This window comes from Ceratosolen solmsi, unplaced genomic scaffold (assembly GCF_000503995.2).
Source record: "Ceratosolen solmsi marchali unplaced genomic scaffold, CerSol_1.0 scaffold3, whole genome shotgun sequence".
Taxonomy (NCBI): domain Eukaryota; kingdom Metazoa; phylum Arthropoda; class Insecta; order Hymenoptera; family Agaonidae; genus Ceratosolen; species Ceratosolen solmsi.
In genome coordinates this window covers 3051332-3071815 of record NW_011948428.1, presented here as the reverse complement: position 1 = coordinate 3071815, position 20484 = coordinate 3051332, and the positions used below count along the sequence as shown (strand labels likewise).

Below are 20484 nucleotides of genomic sequence, written 5' to 3'. Positions count from 1 at the left end.
ATTTTAGCTCGTCATTGTCATGCTCCATGGTACTTAGTCTAAGTTTGGTGCAAATAATTGGCAATGATGATTGTTAGAGCTGCTGAACACCTCGAAGAAATCTAATGTCGCCGACTTCATAAATTTGAACAAGAGCGTGTTACATCATTTGTTATGTTACATCATCGCTACTTACAACAATCCTTTAACCCAACTATAGTTGTGAAGATAAGCATTCAATAATAATAGTTGAATAATAAGCCTACCAATTGTTTGTTTTACAGTTGATATTATCGTTATTGAATTGGAAATTAAAAAAGAAACATAATTGGTTATGGAAGCTAAAGCCAATAACGATAGCATTGAAGAGCATAAGTAGGAAAATGTTGTATTTGTTGAATAAGTATGTTGGTGATAAGGTAATTTATTGTTTTTCTTTTTGCTTACATACTTTTGGTTAACGTTTAGTTATATACATTATTTTTGTATTAAATATGGATGTAATGCAGATTAATTACTAACGGACTCAAGAGTTTCGCATAACTGTTGACTTTATAAGTGATTATGCTCTGAAATGTTTTGGCTAATTGTCATATTTTGTTATAGAAATCATTTTATTATGTATAGTACCTTTTGTACTTGATCATACATTTTTTACTTATTTGTGATATATGCTTATACATATACTTATACTTATACAGAAAGAATATTTTTATATGTTTTTAATATCGAATCATTCGGATTTGAAAATTTATTATGTATAATTTTTAGGTATGTTCTAGTATATTAATCGCACATAAATTATAATGTAAATTTATTTATGAATATGAATAACTTTAGATATTTGATTAATTTATGTGCCAACACGATATAGATAATGTGACAAGTTTATATTAGAAATATTTCCATTTGTAGCACTGTACTTACAAATATTCAAGATTTTTCTTTCTTTAACTATTGCATTCATCATACGTATGTGAAAAATAATTCTACTAGTCTATTTTATATTTATCTATTAATAAACATATCACTTACTTAAATGGTTATTTGTGCATTTGCAAAGCTAGAAACTCTAGATTACCAGATGATATTTGTAATAATTGAATTAATTGTAAGCTCAGTTGATTTATAGAACATGAAATTTAATAATTGAATAATGTCAGGTTCCAGATATATATGAATCATAATTTTACTGTTATACATATATCCTGCAGATTTTGTATGGATTTCTAATATCCTTCTGTAGTGAAAATAATATATGTTTGATAAAAATGAATATACCTAATACATTTTGTAAATTAAGTATCCAAAATCCAAGTATAATTGTCATACTGTAGAAATTTTTTTTTAAAACCTACTACTTAATCAAATACACTTGAATTTTTCTTCATTTTACTTTATAAAATTAGTAAAATGATATAATAAAAACTATTATTCTTGTTATTGAAAAAAATAACTTCCCTTCTAGATTGTAAATGTTTCAACATTGGTGCTGTTATGTTATTCAATATACTTCTTACTATTACATTTGGTTATGTTGAAAGCAAAATATTTGCAAATTAATTTTCCATAATTTGGAAATAAAATTACAAAAAGGTATTTTAGGATAAGTTCAATTGAGATAAGCACATGCGAATAATATATCATTAATATATAATGTTTGTCTGCTCTAACGTTATTAAAAAAATTTGTTAATCTTCATTTATAAGTCTGTTAATTTTTATCAAAATATATATATATTCATTCTTAGTAATTTCACAACATACAATTTTATAATGCGATTATGATACGAAACAACAAATTATGAAGTCCGTTGGCAGTTCAGTTATGAATTAATATTCGAACAATCTAAATTCGATTTAAAATAAATAATTTATTTAGAAACAATTAGGATACCCAAGTACTTTTGTATGATAAAATGTGTAAAGTAAAGTTATTATATCTCAAACAAAAAATACAATAATTACAAATTATTCAGATAGATTCAAAGATGTGGAATATTGTATTTACAAATACAATAATCTTAAGCGATTCGTAAGCTTATGAAAGCTTGAAATATGAATGAAAAAAAGTCGACTTAAATAACACATAGAGTTAATATATGTTCCTAAATGAAACATACAGTGCATAAAAAGGAATGGAAAATTGTTCGGAATTGAAGAATTACAATGAGCTTTAAAAATATAGCATTGTAATAATTTATATAAATTAGTAACAATGAAAAGAAAATAAGTAAAGAATGAATAACAAAAAATGTAGGATAGTAACATCCCTAACTCAAAACATTGAATTAGCTCCTCTATTTACGTATTCTAGACATAAAACTGAGTATCCAAGCAAACTGAAATTAATGTCCATAGATTCTCACTCGCAATATCATCATAAACGCAGCCACTTATAATTGTATTACTCGCTGTGCGATTTCCACACGTCTACGCATTACTACTAACTTCCAACCCTATATTATTTCATCAATTAATTCCTCTTTCAAAAGTATTCCCTCTGTCAACTCTCTCTCTCTCTCTCCCTCTCTCTCTCTCTCACTCTGGCCTCTCTCAATGCCCACCACCACCCTCCACCTCGCTATTTCCACGCATCTCTCTCGATTTAGTATGCCAGCCGAGCTCCGCCTCAATCGTGAAAAGACAATCTGTACCAGCATACGGGTCTGCGAGTGCACGCGTTCAAACTCTCGCGCATGCGTGTTACAACTGCCTTGGATATATCACCAATACGTTTCGCGGATTTGTTTGATATATGTAGCTAGGTCGCGTAAGTATGATGGAGGAACAAGCCGCGAATCAATTTTCAGTCATGTGTTGCTCGGCAATGCTTTCCCTAATACTGCATGCAAACTCGCAATTTTTCGAATATATTCCAGCTACAATCATCCGATTCAAATACACCAGAGATAATGAAATCTAAGCAAATCTCTAAATTTTATTGATGTTCAAACGGCGTTGAAGAGGATGAGGCAGAAACGGCTACAGATTGAAGAAGTTATATTGGCATGAAGAAATCACCTTAACGAAAGAAATAAAGTGAGATTCTTTGATCGAATTAACAACGAAATTATCAAAGAAGTATTTAACTAAAATGTAAATCAATTTCTTGATTTTGGATATTTACGATAAATTAGGGAATTAGTACGCGAATAGAAAGAGAATTATGTTTAATAAATAAGCGCATAATGAAAATGTTACTATTACAACGTTTCTTCTTAATTTACATTTTATACTTTAAATTAGCTAACTCTCTAGTAATCTCGTTACTTCATCTAAATTACTTATACCTTAAAGATGTAAGTTTGAATAATTTACAAGATTATGTATTTTATGCTTGACTTATACTAAAGATAATTGTTGCTAAAAAATATTTAATAATTTATATCGTACTTGAAGCAATTATTCTTCACACTGTTTTTAAAATGTATGTAAATAACCGTTAATATGTTCATTGAAACGAATTGTGTATTTATTATTTTACTTACAAAGAGTCGGATTATATTTTTGTATATTATATATTTGAAATTAAATAATGGAATTTGCAAGTTAAAAATCAAATAAAATATTAGATATTCTGTATTGATATTTTTTATCATATTTTTCATTATTTAATAATGTATATGATTTTATAGTACTGTAGTGTGCAATTAATGGACAGCTAAATAATTGATGTAATAATATAATTTATGTAATAATATATGGGTAGGTAAAAATAATAGAGCCAGCGTATACATATTTATACATATGTATATATATATATATATATATATATATATATATATTGGTTACTACTCATGTATATAATATAACGTATACAATTTATTATAAATCTATATAATTACACAAAAATAACAAATAAAAGCTAAATAGTGGCTAGATTTAATTATAAATAATAAAATTACGTAAAATATTTCTAATAAAATTCGAAATAATAGATTAAAATTAAAATTAATTCTCAAACTAGACTGATATATAGATAAAATTAAATTAAAGAATATTCATTCTAACTAGCATCAAATGCGCATTGCAATAACAAAAAATATTAAAATTTTACAACCTTGAATATTAATAATAGTACTAGATCATTATATATTACTATAATCACATTGATATATGATTTAATATCTTTGTATATTACCTTACATATTGACTTTGTACTTTACGTAATCTCAGAATATCCGATGTGTAGGTCATACATTGGTAAACAATGCAATTAGCATAGCAATTACTGTTAAAGTGAAGCGTCTGTAATCATTAGACTACTCCTTATTTATTTTGTGCTGCTAGTTATGAGGATAAGCCGTAGGTATTATTGAAAGTCGCGATGCGAGTGAAAGAAAGTATTATTGAAAGTCGGTAGCTACAGGCTTCCAAGTATCCAGGCATATACGTTTCACGACTTGACATTCTTCCCTCGATGTACGACTGCTCTGATCCACCGCAGTCGAGCTTCGCTTCCGTTGCTTCGATCCCTCGCAATTACCTTCCATTATCCGAGTATTACGAGCCTTCCCAAGTAGACGAGAATTACCCGAGGGAGAAGCGAGGCGATGGCTCGCATTGCCAGACTCTGCGATTCTTTCGGAGTAAGCTTTTTTCTTTTTCACCCAACCCTTCGGGCCGGGATTTTTTGAGTATATTTATATATATATATATATGTGTGTGTGTGTGTGTGTGTGTGTGTGCGCGCGCGCGCGCGAGTGTGCGTGTGTGTGTGTGTGTATTTCATTGGTATTTTCTAAAGGGACAAAATTTCACAAATGTTCATATAGAATAAAAGTGTCTTTTAAGAATTCAAGTTTTCGTCATATAATAACTGCCGTATACATTTTATTGCCAACAGACGAACACGATTACTTCAAGTAAAACACTATCCAAGCTCTTTAAGAGTACAAAAATTGATAATCCGTCAATAACGAATAGAGAAATAATTGAAATACCAATTTAATTATTGAAAATATTTTATGATTTTATTGTAAAAATATATCTAATGCAATTTAATATATACAACTTACAATATAATTTAATATGATAATGTATCGAATAATTCATTCAAATTAATATAATACCAATTTATAAATATCCATGGTACTGACATCACATTAAAATAATAATATAACTTTTTAATAAATATGAAATGAGATAATTCTAGCTTTTTCTTACTTACTTTGGAAAACCCAACAACTTCAATACTTGCCTGTTTTTTCATACATTAGAGTCTTTTATAACGACCGCTATTACAAACATATAATTATCATTTCTTATATAATTGTGTAAACACACACTGAGATGTATTATTAATAGTTAATAGTTGCCTTTAAAATAAATGAAGAGTAAGAAGAGTATTAGACAATACGCTGAAATTATGAGATCCAGTAGCGTCTCGCTTAAGAAATAAAAGTCGATGCCTGAATAAATGTATAGAATTCCAATGCGCAAAAGGATAGATTTGTAGCTGCGCATAAAAATGGAGTAAAGCTGAAACGCAGAGGAGAGCGTTGGAGCTTTGGATTGCGTAACAGCTAACAACTCGTTATGTCATGGTAGAGAAAAATGGCCGACGCGACTAAAACATGTTCATTAGAGTCTTGCCAATGATTGGAAAATAATAACATAAAAATTGTATATGAAAAAAATAAAATAAATGAAAATACATATTTTTGCCCGTCGTAACTTCACGCTGTCATTTTTCATTCGTAAGGAAAAATGGCCAACAATGGATTTCTTTCGAGCCGCTTTATTCATCAATATTTTAACGGTGAACGATATTACTAGGAAATATCTGCATATTTGTCAACACTGTAAAAAATTAAAGTATAACAGTAAATTTATTGTAATATTAAGCTTCAGATGTATATAAATCAATCGATAAATAAAAAAAAAAAAATATATATATGTGAGTGAATAAATAAGACTATATGATTTTCATTTATATTTTGAATTATTATTTATAATTACTTTATGGCTTTACATAATTCTTGCTTTCTTAGCGAGAATAAAAACGATATTTACAATGTTGTTTTAATCGTACATTACGAATGTTTCTATTGTTGTTGTTTTTTTTTATTTTTTATTTCTTTTTTTTTTTTTTTTTTTGAGTAATTTTACATGATTTCATAAGTATTTGATGATTTATGCTTTTTCTATATTCATTTGAAGTTATCAATCCTTTCAAAATTTTATACATGATATATGCATATCTCGGCTGCTGAAAACTTAAACAGTATTTTTAACACTAAAGTGGTTGCATTTTCTATCAATCAAATTATAATTAATTATTTTTATAATACATTTGTACTTTAAAAAATTGTAGACTAAACAATATTGTATTATATAATTTATATATTTATTGACTATACATTTCAACTGAACATGAAATTAAAAATGAAAATAATCTATTATTATATCATTCGCATTTTAAACACTTTGAGATTGAATGAAATTTCGTTCAAAAGCAAAGTGTACGTAAATAAAAAGTGTTTAGTCATTATTATCACTTAATGTAATGTATTTACATGTAGAATTTTGTATCTTTCAGCATTACAAAGTTTTAATCATCATAGTAGCATAATTAGTGGCACAAATAACTGTGTTAAAATAACACATTAAAAAGAATATAAAATCCGTCATACAAAATTATAAGTCTAAGTGTGTTATTTTAGCACACATAGATTTACAATTACTATAAAATAAATAATCCAATAGTTGTAATAATTTCTGGAAATGAAATTTTACTAACTATCACTATTATATGAAATTTAGTGTATTCTAATAAGACTTAAGTAATATGGTGGACCTAATTAGATGAAGAAATGAATGTTTTTTTAAACAAAATATTGCACCGATTCTTACACGAATAAAAACTAATTATTTAAATGCTTCAATTATATTATTAAAATAAAATGTTAATGAAATTTAATATAACAATTAGCTTATAAGAATTGTCAAAAGAAATTTATGAAACGCATTCGTTTTCAATATTTTCAGACAAATTTTTCTAAATAATTGCAATTTGTGTGTCGAATTTTCTTATTAAACATAAGAATTAAAGTTGTAATCGAATCTGAAAGCTCCGCGTACATTATTTATTTATAAAGTTAAAATAACGGAGTTTCAGTGTTGAAAGAAAATGGATATAATGTAAATTGAAGACGTCGTTATTTGGTTCAAAGTTGAAAAATTCGTTTTCTTACGGTACGATTTAAAACCTCATACCTACCGAATATAACTCGGACTTTCTTCCTACTACGTTCTTCAACAGCACTATAAAATTCTAATATTTCTTTAGTAAATAATACACATACAAACACGCGCGCTCACGCATATATACAACACACTCGACTTAATATGAAAGATAAGGTTGCCGATACAAGCAACGAAGTTGCTGTATCGTTCATCACTTTGACTCTCATCATCTTTTCCCCGTTGAAATTTCGCAATTTTCATCGCGAACTTTTCACGATCTAATCGAATATTAAATTACGAATAACTCGCTCTCCAAATTGAAATAACGAATTACTCAATTGGCATCTGAAAAAGTCGTACTCTTGAAAAATATTATATCACCGCAAACCTCGTTTCATCACTTCTAATAAAGATTAGAAAATTTTAAGCTCGACAATTGGCCATTTTTAACAGTGAGCCTAAGGTACGTCGATTTTATGAGACATTTCCATTCAACCAAGAGCGAAAGACATAACCGCACCGAGTTTACACAGCCGAGTCCCTTCTCCCTCCGTTCTCTTGCCACGTATATGAATTGGACTGCTGACACCACGATTCCACCACCACCACCACCACCACCTCCACCTCCACTCATTCGATCCCTGGTTAAGGCTCCGATGTGCCTGCTCCAATAAGCCAATGAATCCATGGATGACTTGGCCAGGAAAGGGCGGTTGTAGCGTTAACCGGAGCCACTCGAGTTCGCACTCTACTCGGCCGTCTCAGCGATGATGGCGCTGGTGGTGTGCGAGGCCAACGACCTGCTGGTGCATCGAGTGATGATGGAGTGGCTGTTCCTTCGCAACCGTCGGCGGCGAGCCCGGACTCTCGTCCCCGAGCACGTCGATCTCGTCTTCGTCGGAGTCGGCAATGGCGTCGCTCGATCCTCGACTCTCGCGACTGCCGCTTCCCAGGGAGAAGTCCACTGGCCGCTCTAGCGTTTCGATCGTTGCAGGACATAAAGCAAGACTAGGGTCAGCTGCAGGAAGCGACTACGACGGGGGACTCAAATTCCCGTCGACTTGTGAAAAAGTTGTGGACATTGCGCTTATGGAACATGGTTCGGTTATATTACGATGAGATATATATTTTGCGACCCGGAAGGATGCGCCCAAATTGAAATCTTTTGTTTTTTTTTTTCATCTCACTTTTCAATAGGATTTTCTTTGTTGGTTGGTCGGTGGTGATTATTAAGGCGGGAGATTCTTTAAGGTAAACGAGAATAAATATTAAAAAGGTTCAAAATAATGGAGTTGCAAATAATCGAAAAATAGTCGAAGTAATTATCAAAAGACATTCGTTTAAAGGTGTTTAAAATTAAATTGGTAAATATGGCTCGCGTTAGCGCACGTGCAACTACAACTTTTTCACAATTCCCTATATTTATGAATGATTATATCTTATTTTTTTTTTTTTAAAAAAAAAAAAAAAAAAAAAAAAAAAACACATTTAATCCATGACTACATATTATGTAATGTTACGATGAAAATATAACTTATACCATAATTGATATTTATGACGTTACAGTTATGTTACTATGAATTTTAATTTAAAATAACAATATTTAATATTATTAAATAATTTAATAATAATTTATAAATAGTTTTTGATAAATATGAAATATTTGTTATAAAAATTACGGCATATTATTATATTATATGGAGCATTATTTATTGGTAAATCGATTTTCATAATTGAGTTAGGCAAATTAAAGATATATATATATACATGCACAGCTATGATGATATGAAAAGCTTTGAACAAACCAAGAACATTAGCTATTGGAAATTTTTGAAGTAGAAATAGCTATAGTGGAGATTATAGAAATATCATTTTCAAAATATATCACAAGTTTTCAATGTAAATATACAACTACAATTTGTACGCACAAGTTGTTTATGCAGTAGAAATACGGAGTCGCCGAAAGAAAATGAAAATGCTATTTTTGAATTATGCATTACATAATGAACATTTAAAGCTGCTTAAAACGTCCAAGTCGATTATGCGCAAAGCCAGATCTTTTATGTGCGCGACTTTTGTGTGTGTGTGTGTGTGTGTGACTTATTACACTTACTATCGTAAAATAAAAATATCAGTCTGGAAATTCACGAAATGAATTGAAGTAAGGCATCAAGGAGAAATAGTACATAAGCCTCGACCGCTAAGCTTTGGGGCACGCGCAGAGCAATTTAGCCTTTTCTGCATCGTTCACTGACATTGGCGGGAGAACAATCGCGGCGAGTCAAGTCCGAGCACTTAGGAACGATGATCTAATTGATTAATTTTCTCGAAGACCCGGGACGGAGCTCTAAGACGACGAGGAGGTCCTTCTCGTTTTCGATGTCTCGTGCGCGTCAGAACGGGCCGAGAGAGCATTTCCTTGGCGGAGTTTGTCGATGAAAACTGAAAACGGAACGGGAGCGATGGTGACGCGGAGTACAAACGGGTGTAGAGACGGGGGAGGGACGGGGGTGGCGAAGACGTCAAAGTCTAACCTTGTTAGTGCCAAGGAACGGAGCCATCTTGGCTTCGACAAGTGTCTGCTATGTAGGGGCGAGCGCCGCGACTTTACCAGAAACGAGGCAAGAGAGCATTAAAGTGTGGACGGGGAAAAGGGAAGTGGGGGGGGGGAGTAACGGATACGTATATGGGTGAAAAATTGAAGCCGAATCCAAAATATTTTAACTTTCTTGTATTATATATATATATATATGTATAATTTGATAATAAAGGGTACAGCCCTGCTGATGCTTGTTACATCTACTCGTGCAAGTTTTTTTTTCTTTTTCTTTCTGGTGAATCGATGCCTCGAGGTTGTAAGGATACGCTTTAAAAAAAAGTAAAGCCGCTAACAGTTTTATAATTTCAATATTATTCACTCGGTTATTATAAAGATATCGTTTTATACCATTCAAGCCAGGTGGTTGAAAAATTATCGGGAAAATGATTTTACGAAATATTATATTAAAAATTACTATATATTTTTTCAATAGTAATGGTAGGATGAAATTATTCTATAGCAACATAATGCTTAATAGTCGATTAATTCTTATTCTCAATATTCACCAATCGGCGAAAAATGAGCTCCCGAAGACGTAAGGATTTCTCAAGAAATACTAGAAAATGTTGTCTTTCCGGCAAGATCATGCTAAAGAAAAAAAAAAAGAAGGAATGAGCACTCGCATAAAAGACAAATATAACGGGGATAAGAAATGAGATGATTTTTCGCGAGCGTGGCTGGGCAGGATGAAAAGAGAGGGGCTTAGAGTGGCAAGGAAACGTCATTGTAGCGAGCATTTTAGTATTACAGGTATTACAATGCGACGTAGTTAACTTCGATTACCTCTTCTACTTGCGCCGCTGAGTAAAGCTCGCGACCAACGCCCCGCCTAATTCCGGAATTAACTTCACACCATTTTTGCGTGTATGAGTTAATGTACGCATGGATAGTTTACATTTCCACGTAAAATATATTTTTAATCAAACGGTATTATACATTCTGCGTCTGCGCCTGCGTCACTCGAATTATATTTCCGTGTTTTATATGTGCTGTTGTCGCTCTGCCTTGCATCCCTAATTTTACTTCATCAAAACGCACGTGCGCACACGCCCGCAAATCTTCTCGTTTCTCGTGTGACGACGACTCGTGACTTATATTTTACCCTGCTTTTATCCACCTACGATTATATCACTGTCTCACTCAAGAAGCTACTCATGACTCAGTACACGTGAAGAAATGTTTCCTTACTTGCTAAAGCGCGACATTACGTTTCTATGTGTGTGTTCTTTTTTAATTTATCGATTATGAGATTTAAGGGGCTATTAATAATTACTCGATAATTCGAAATGACATTGATTAATTAATTTATTATAATATTAGTTGCTCGATGCTCTATACGATTGAAATTATAATTCGCATGGAGATGTAAGGGAATAACGACGTTAAGATATTGTTAAATACATTATTAAAACGCTCGATTTCACTTTTATTAATCATTTCATAAGTTTTTATTTATCCTCTAATAAATAGTTCAATTATAATTTTAATAAAAGAAATTATAAAGGAGAAACGACATGGTAAAATAAAATTATTTTCATTACGACAAGAACATTGAGAGTACTTGATATAGGAAAAAGTATAATTTTAAACATTTTTCTCATTCTTGTATCACCAATGTAAAAATAAGTAGTAAAAGCAAAAATTCCAAAATATAATGAAAAAATTAGTACAAGGGATTTATGATTATCAACATTATTAAACCGTGCATCCTTTACTTAACTTGTTATTAAAAAACATTTCTTACTTTTTATTTTATTTTATATTATATTATATTTATAAATTACATTTCATTTCTTCCGCTAATAATATTAATGAGCTACTTAATTGAATTTAAAGGCACAATTATCAAGTATTACCATTCATTAATAATATTTAACATGCTTATTTATTCTTTTTAAATAATATTAAAACCAGATATAAAATAGAAAAATCATTATTGTATAAACTAATTTATTCTACTATTGAATTGTAAAATTGTGCATAATGTAGTATTGTTTATAATGTACATTTTCATTGGAATTAATTGTTACAAACAAGCTATTTATGGGCTGTATAAATCATTGAAATAGAGAATTTGTGAATTATCAAATCGTCAATTTTCCTTATGTCATCGAGCAATTAATTTGCTAGAAAATTTCGTCAAATTCATTTCAACAAATATACAGCTTATTAATGAATTGATAAATAATTATGAAAAATTATAACTATAAAATTGGAATTCAAAATATGGAATTTTCAATTAGAATAAAAATTTTAATGATTCGCTATAAAAATTTGTAACCAATATTTACCTCGAAAATTTTACTTAACCGTTTAACCTAACAATGTTAGAGAGATATAAATTTTACATAATCTCAGTTATATATCATGTTAAGGTACAATTGTGATGAAAAAAAAGAAGATTTTTTAAATATATAGATAATATCGAAATTTTGAAATATTATAGAATTTATAAGCTTCCCATTTTTCATTGCCAAATAAGTAATTGTTTAAACATTTAATGTCTCGATAACGGTATTACATATGGGATACATTAAACGATTTAGCACTCGACCAATTTTTTACAAAAAAATTTTCCACACGGTGCAATATTATATTTCCCGAAATAAGAATTACATTTTAAAGAAATTTTAAATTTGTAAGATTGGAGCAAAGTAGGTGCAATTAATTGAAATTTATCGCAATGCAAATCCTAATATTAGATTTCAAAATTCAAATGAAATTTTTTAAAACGACGAAGGAAGCTGAATTTATTGTATTACTTAATGTGAACATCAAAGCACGCGAATACAATGAAATTAAACTAATGATGCACACGGGGTTAAATGCGATTACACGCTACGAACAGGAAAATATCTCTGTAATTAGAAACTCGTGAAGCATTAAATTGAAAATTTGAACGATTTCGAGAAGCATTACAGTCGATATCGATGAAATTCTCTGTTACGGCCAGCTTTGCGTGTGGACGGCTAGACTTTAACTGATTTATTGTTGGCAAAATTTTGCGACTATACAACGGCCATCATCATGAACCGCAACTGCTACCGAACTATTTAACGAGTGGATTAAATTTTAGATGGTTAATTTTTGGTTCCTCTGACGTAAAGCCGTCAAAATTTATTCTACAATTTAGTTATTTATAAATTTTCACGATACTCGATTAGTCTTGTCGTATGAATTGTCTTCTTCTTTTTTTTTTTTTTTTTTTTTTTTTTTTTTTTTTTTTATAGTTTTATCTAACGCGAATGCGATATTTTAAATATATGTAAATCCATAAGAGCAGCATAAATCAAGAACACATAATATTTTTCTTCAGTAAAAATAATGATATAATAATTAAGAATGAAAAGTTAGATGATTAATTTTTTTTAATTTTCTTGAAGTATGCTAAGGGGCCACAATACAATGGCCACTAATGGTAAAACTAAGTAAAGCATCTCGTGAATTATGAGATTAGAGTGTAACGAACACAGCTTGAGGAACTCTATTTTATACGATATTTTTATTTTAATTTTGAAACACGTCAAAATTTTATTAGAAACGTATTACATTTGAATTCGGATGATTAACCGGAGTCTCGTCAACGAGTTTGCGTGCTTGCGAAAACAGGTAAAGCTCATCTACATAAAATTTGGATGCCTCATTACTTCAAATATTCATTTATTTCTAATACGTATTTTTATCAAATAAATACGCTTGATATAAATATACGTGCATTTCTATTATAATTGATACTGTTTGGCAATATAATATTATTACTCTCTAGCAACGAATTAACACTTGTCACACATGGACGCGTAATTATTTCATATCGCTTATCATATAAAATACAAACATCTTTCATTACACTTTAATTTATGTGGTATTAATATTGATTGGCGTTAATCAAATTATTAATGGAAAATCTACAATTTTCACTACACTAGTAATATTACAAAAATCAAATTAAATAGCCGATAATTTGACCATGGACCAAGTAATTGCGCTATATGCAATTTATTATTGGCACGCGAAACAAAATAATTACTAATAAAATCGATTGATATTCGCTTACATTGTGCCAAATCAATAATAAAAGTCTTGTAATATCAGAATGCCGAATGATACATTCGGGCCAATACCACTGACATTCTAATCACTTCCATATCCTAAACAAACTCAACATTCGCTTCTGTTAAATATTATAATTTTATTAACCGTAGGAATAAATTATGGCCAATGCCTAAATGGCACCTAATAGAATAAAAAGCACAATTGACGAATCGAGCAAATATTTATAACGACGTAATAGAAAATTCGCCAATTAATTGAAGGAAGCTTAAACCGATGGCGCGCAGCATGAAAGTTCAAGGCTTCAATCTAATTATAATTAGAAAATCATCCTCTCCTGCGAAACTTGAGTCAAGAGGAATTCTCATTAAAGACTTTACCAGAAGCTGTTTCTTTAATTACCCACGAATCGTCAAATATTACCAACGAGAAACCTACCGTCGACCATCAGAAAAAGGAGCGTGGAACGGTGATGGAACATATTAACCAGTGATACGAGCATATTTACCGGCAGGCGAGGTGGCCGAGATCGACTGTCCCGTGGTGCCTTGCGGCTGTCCGCTAGACTGACCGGAGGAGCTCGCGCTGCCGAGCTTCCGCAGCTGCTTCTTGTGCTTCATCCGCCGGTTCTGGAACCACGTCTTCACCTGCGTCTCGGAGAGATGGAGAGCCGCGGCGAGCTCGACTCGCTCCGGAGTGCTGAGGTAGCGCTGGGCCTCGAATCTCGCCTCCAGGCCCGCCAGCTGCTGGTCGCTGAACACCTGCCGAACGATACACTCTCGGTAAAGCTACCCTTGTCCCGTACTAGGTAGAGTAGGAAGGCCGAGGGTGCCCAACGTAAGCCCCCAAAAGCCCTGACGACGATTGTGCGCGTTGGAAGGAGCCTCCTCGACGCGACGTCGTAAGTCCTTCCGTGCATTTGCGAAAGGGATGACGGCGTTCGAGATGCGCGATCCTCCCTCTTGTCAATATTTAATAGGCGCGGCCTCGCGGACACTAAGTAAGTAAGGTGTGACACTCACGGTTCTGGCTTTCCGTCGTCGGCAGTGCTTGAGTGCGGCGAGCTCGCCGACGCCGGGCACGACGCCGACGCCCATTCCGGCGCCGCCGAACAGCGGTCCGAGGAAGAAGGCCGCGGCCGCGGGTGGCGCCGTCGGATAGCCCGGCAGGAGGCTGCTGATGGCGAACTGCTGGTACTGCTGTCGAGAACAAGAAACGGAGGCACGGGTGCCTTATCAGTCCGGTCGCGCCACTTTTCCCCGGCCTTCCCTCATCCGACACTCAAGGACACTCCTTCAGCCAGTTCGGATCTTCGACTCTGAGCAAGTGTGCATTGAAGCTTTCGCCGCTATTGTCGTCTTAAGGACCACCAGATAGAATTATCGCGGTCAATTTAGGATGTCGGGCATTATTAAGTATTTTCTGTCAGCCACTCAATTCGATATGATGCATAGGCGGAGGCGAGGATGCCGTGACTTTGGTACGAGAGCCTTGATGCGTCATCGACCGTTAATTCATTATGTCGAGATAAATGTTAACTTTTTTCATTGTATATCGCATGGTTTACACTTTGGAAGTCATTTATTTGTTTAATGATTAAATGGACTGAAACAAGCAATGATTTCGGCCTGTTTTCCAACCAAATTCCAAATATTCTAAAGAGTTTTTTTTTTTTCTTCTTAATATTACATTCAGGCGTCGGATCAATTCGAATAGATAAATTAAACGATAAATTTTACAGAGTAACGCTTATCATTATGAGGAATTATAATGGAAATTCTTATTAGCTCATATCATAATTTGACATTAATCGTTAATTAAGAAGAAGCGTTAGCATTCAGGAGTTAATTTTACAATTCCAAGAAATGTGAAAAATTTGCAGAGATTTTGTTTTTAATAGACTTATTTTAATTTATTTATCTAGCAAACAATTCATTTTAAATATTTTATTCCAACGATCCTTGGCATTTTCGGCAGATTTATAATTTTCTTTCCAAATATAAATTTCTTAGTAACATTGTCGGGAGGTAGGCACAAACTAACCACTCTAATTACCTTAATACTAATATTAATTATTATGAATAATTGGTACAATTTTTTTATTATGAATCTCATTTGGAATGAGAAGAGTAAAAATTCTTATTTATGCATCATCCATGTATTTTAATTAACACCTTTACAATAACGTAATATGGCCGATTGAACTTTCAAGTTATTTTAATCAATTTAATTCAGGATAAAGTATTTACTTGTTTAATGAGAGACAACAATAGTCAATCGTAATGAATGCGTTGATTTCTATTTGAAAATTGAACGCGCGGATGAACGGGAAATATTATAGCGCGTTACTCTTAGAAATTTGTTATCAAATAGATTTCGTATAGGCTCGTAAATTCAGCTGCACGCGATTATTTATTGCTTCGAAATTCATTGACCGAGACATCTCAATAGGTGTATTATAAAACAATCGAAAAAAATCTATTCCTTGGAAATGTTAAATGAAGGAAATAAGACTTTTTCCGAATAGAATTGAAGAGTTATTTATTAATGAAATGAGAATCGAGATGAAATTGAATTGAAAGGTCCATGGAGCAACCGTAAGGCAACGAAGCATCGATGGTAATAAATTCGCCTAGCCAAGTGAAATTTTACCGTATGCTGTTGTTGTTGCTGTTGCTGTTGTTGCTGACTCGTTTGTTGCTGCTGCTGACTCGCCTGCTGCTGTTGATGATGATGATGATGTTGTTGTTGCTGCTGCTGTTGTTGTTGCTGCTGTTGCTGTTGCTGGCTCGCCTGCTGCTGCTGCTGCTGCTGCTGCTGCTGCTGCTGCTGCTGCTGCTGCTGCTGCTGCTGCTGCTGCTGCTGCTGCTGCTGCTGCTGCTGCTGCTGCTGCTGCTGCTGCTGCTGCTGCTGCTGCTGCTGCTGCTGCTGCTGCGGCTGTTGATGGTGATGGTGGTGGTGGTGATGCTGTTGCTGATGCTGGTGTTGCTGATGTCCCTGGGAATTGACGAGAGCATGATGATGGTTCGAGTGGTGATGGTGAAGCGAGTGGCTGTTGTGCTGGGAGTGGACGGCTGTGGCCGCAGCGGCGGCGGCGGCGGCGGCGGCTACGCTGCCCCTGCTCAGGATATCCTCGATAAGGAATGACGTGCGGCTGGCGGAGCTCGCGTTCTGTTGTTGCTGCTGCTGGGCCTGCTGTTGCTGGCACGTCGACTGCATGTCATCCGCTTCGAGGCACGAGAGTTGACGCAGCCGTTGGGCTGGGATTAATGACCGAGCGGCTGTCCGAAGCCTCGAGCCTCCTTTACGGAATTTTTAGTCGAATTCTCGACGCCTTTCTATCCCGTTATACGAGCTTTTCATGGCCCAGCCATGAGCTTAATTTTCACAGGAAGAGCTTACAGTCTTTAATGATCTTCTATCACTGTCGAGTAATCAGTCGATAGAATCCATCGTCACATTTTATCTTGATAGAAATAATTGGATAACTTTTTACTTTTACTTTTGGTAATCCGATGTAATGTTTCGCGAGAGGACGCGAATTTATAATAGTTATGAAAATTTATTAACGATATTAAGCTTCTCGCTTTGTCGAATGAATGGTTTTAAACGCGGATGTGAGAAGCACGAGTGAGACATCTTATTCGAAGATGTAGCTCATGTAATTAATCGTTCGTTTGTATTTAAAAATTTCTACTATTATTAAGTTATGGATTTCAGAAACGACAATAACCGTGTCCATTGATAATAATATTGGCTCAGGCAATAATAAACTTTAGAAAGCCTATGAAATTTATGAGGAAGAAGAATAAAACAACGGCCTTATAAAGCAACGGCAATGTTAAAATAAAAAAGTAAATTTATTAAAACTCGTTGCAAATAATATAGGAAAATGAAAATATTTCGATCCGTCTAAGAATTTAAATATGCGTATACAACAAATGCATCGAGCCTCTGACGATAGTTACACATAAACTTCTGGGCTTTTACGTAATTACCTATCATAAATGCCAATTGATTTATTCTTGAATATTATAACTATGAGACCTTACAAGCATCCGGCTTATAAGACGGACTTTCGCATCACTGAATTTACATATAAATTTAATCCATTTGACTTAGGATTGTCGCACTGTTCTCAAGTGGCCGCCTCCACCGCATAACGTTAAAGTAAAAATGCACGACATAACCTGAAAACGTACGCGAAAGCTCTTGCCCAGCAATTTACCAAATTTAAAGCCAATGATCGAACGTCGTGCAACATCATCGTTCATTCACGTGGCAAATCACCTTGTGCAATCGCGTACTCGCGTCGACGATCCAGCAGCACTCCGTGATGAAACTGTCGTCGTTGAGCGACGTGTCTGCGCGGTCCCCGTCACAAAACTTCATGCCGACGAACTTTGCTAGACTCGCACCAGCCTCGCATCCATCAATTCAACACCGCAATTCAAAACCTCAATTCACCGCGCAAACGGACCGCGTAGGTGCACCGGAGCCAAAGCCACGACGACGTCGACACTCGCCCGCGCCATATCCATCCCTTACGAGCGCGCGCCACCAAATGACGCAAGAGCCGTGTGACGAGCCCGATCCCGGTCCATGCATCCCCTTCTCAGGTCGGTCTCGTCAGCCTCCCCGGACGTAAACGCCCATCCGTTCGGGTAAAGTCGAGGGCCTTGGGGCGCCTCGGGGTCTTGGGCCGCGCGTCCGCCCGGAGCTCACGTGCGTTCTACCCGCGGCGGCCTCTTGTCCGTGAACTCGGACGGGGTGGTGAAGCCCGACGCCGATTGGCCCGTGGGGAGATGCCGGGGGCGGCGCCGGCCCCGATCGCCGGGGGCGGAGCGTCCGCCCGTCGCCATGGGCACGCGCTTAGCGTTGACGTGGCAGCGCCAACGAGAGGTTAAGTCAGGTGGACCGATAAACGCGCCCGGGTGCGCGACTGTGACTGAGGGAGTGAGCGAGCGCGAGTGTGAGCGGAGGGTAGGTAATGCGGCCGATTCGGGGAAAACTGTTTTCCTGGCGGTTCTTGATTAAGGTTAGTTGGTTGCTTTGGACGGTAACTGGGCGGGAGGACGAGAGCCTTTCGTGCTGACATTTTTTTCAGAGACGCGGGATAATTTTAAAGTCGTCCATCCATCGATGCCATCTTCGTCCGACCGGTGGCCACATTTTCATGGCCCTCGCTACTCTCTTAATGACCGCCAATGCTGTATTTTTATCACTCCCGGCAACTTTTGCCGGCTGCTTTTTATTATCGCATACGCTAAGTGACACCATTATCCTGACTTTAAAACGAGGCAAAATTGAGATTCTCTTACCGACGCGATTTTATAATACGAATACATTGCGGCAGAAATTCTGTAAAAATCAAAAGGCTTTCACCGCCCGCGCCAGTGACATTTGCATTTTACTTATTATCTAAATCTATCGTTTTTCAAACTTTGGATAAAAAACAGCAATATGCATAACACGAACAATTTATTAGTTAATATTGCGCGCATTCAAAATGCTCTATATTAATGAAAATAATTAAAATATTAAGGACAATAAAGTCCACTATTTATTTTTATCCATTGCTAATTGACTCTGAATTATATAATACAGAAATTTCGGCTGTAATTTTCAATATGAAAAAAGTCTCGTAATTATTTTCATCGTAACGTTTAAAGGAATGTTAATATAATAACGTGTAAATAGAAAAAATTATTTGTGAAATACCAGAAAAATATGTGCCCTGGATAATTCATTAAAACTCTAGCTTGAATTTATATTTCATTCCAGTAATAAAAGCGCGATTAAAATGATGTGTATTTTAATTAAATTTTATAATATTTATAACAATAATTATTATTATAACAATGATAATAATGATAATAATGATAATAATGATAATGATAAATTGACTTGAAAACGCGAAGTTGCGATAAAATACACGTTGATTATAATAAAATTTCTTTAAATGAAAGTATTGCATTCGTATTGATAAATTCTTTTAAGCATTCGTTAACAGAGGGACGTTGAAAAACTGTATTAAAAAAAAAAAAAAAAAAAAAATAATAAAATTCCTATTCGAAGAGTGATTGACCGAATATTTTAATCCAATATTGTACGTCTATAAATAAGTATAAAAAATATATTGAACTATCGGCCAATTATTCTTGCTACGTTTTATTCCGCTAATAAATGAAATGTTTTGTCAATATATTTGAGGTAACATATATTTAATGAAAGTTTATTTAACTTTATTTCATAATTGTCGACATCCGTTCTTATAATAAAATACACTTAACTATTTCTCGTTTTAATCACACATTTTTTCGATATGCTGTAAAATTCGGGATAGCATTAAATTTATGCAGAAAATATAAAATAATAACGAATCAATCAATGTTCTGCAATTTATTTTCTATATAAATTGTATTTAAACAATTTTTTAATCCTACAACTCCATATGATTAATGAAAAATATCTTTAATTATCTACTATCTTTTTGTCATACTTTACAATAGCATTGATACAAATATTCGGAAAAATTGTTATTTCACTTAACACAATGTAAAGTCACGATAAATAATTGTGTATTTAAATTAATGAATGTTACAATAAAATTATTGTAGAAAAATTATGCAAATCTGTGTGCGTTTACATATTATACGGATATAT

At 33.9% G+C, this 20484-nt stretch overlaps 1 protein-coding gene across 1 annotated transcript; it reads right to left on the bottom strand.

The window, feature by feature from the left end:
- Positions 1–7930: 7930 nt before the first annotated feature.
- On the bottom strand, positions 7931–17058 carry bsh (brain-specific homeobox). The gene is made up of 4 exons (XM_011501448.1): positions 16765–17058; positions 14841–15017; positions 14327–14579; positions 7931–8142 (listed from the first exon to the last, which is right to left on the bottom strand). The coding sequence occupies exons 1-4, from the start codon at positions 17035–17037 to the stop codon at positions 7931–7933; spliced, it is 915 nt and encodes a 304-aa protein (XP_011499750.1). The 5' UTR covers positions 17038–17058.
- Between the last annotated feature and the right edge of the window lie 3426 nt (positions 17059–20484).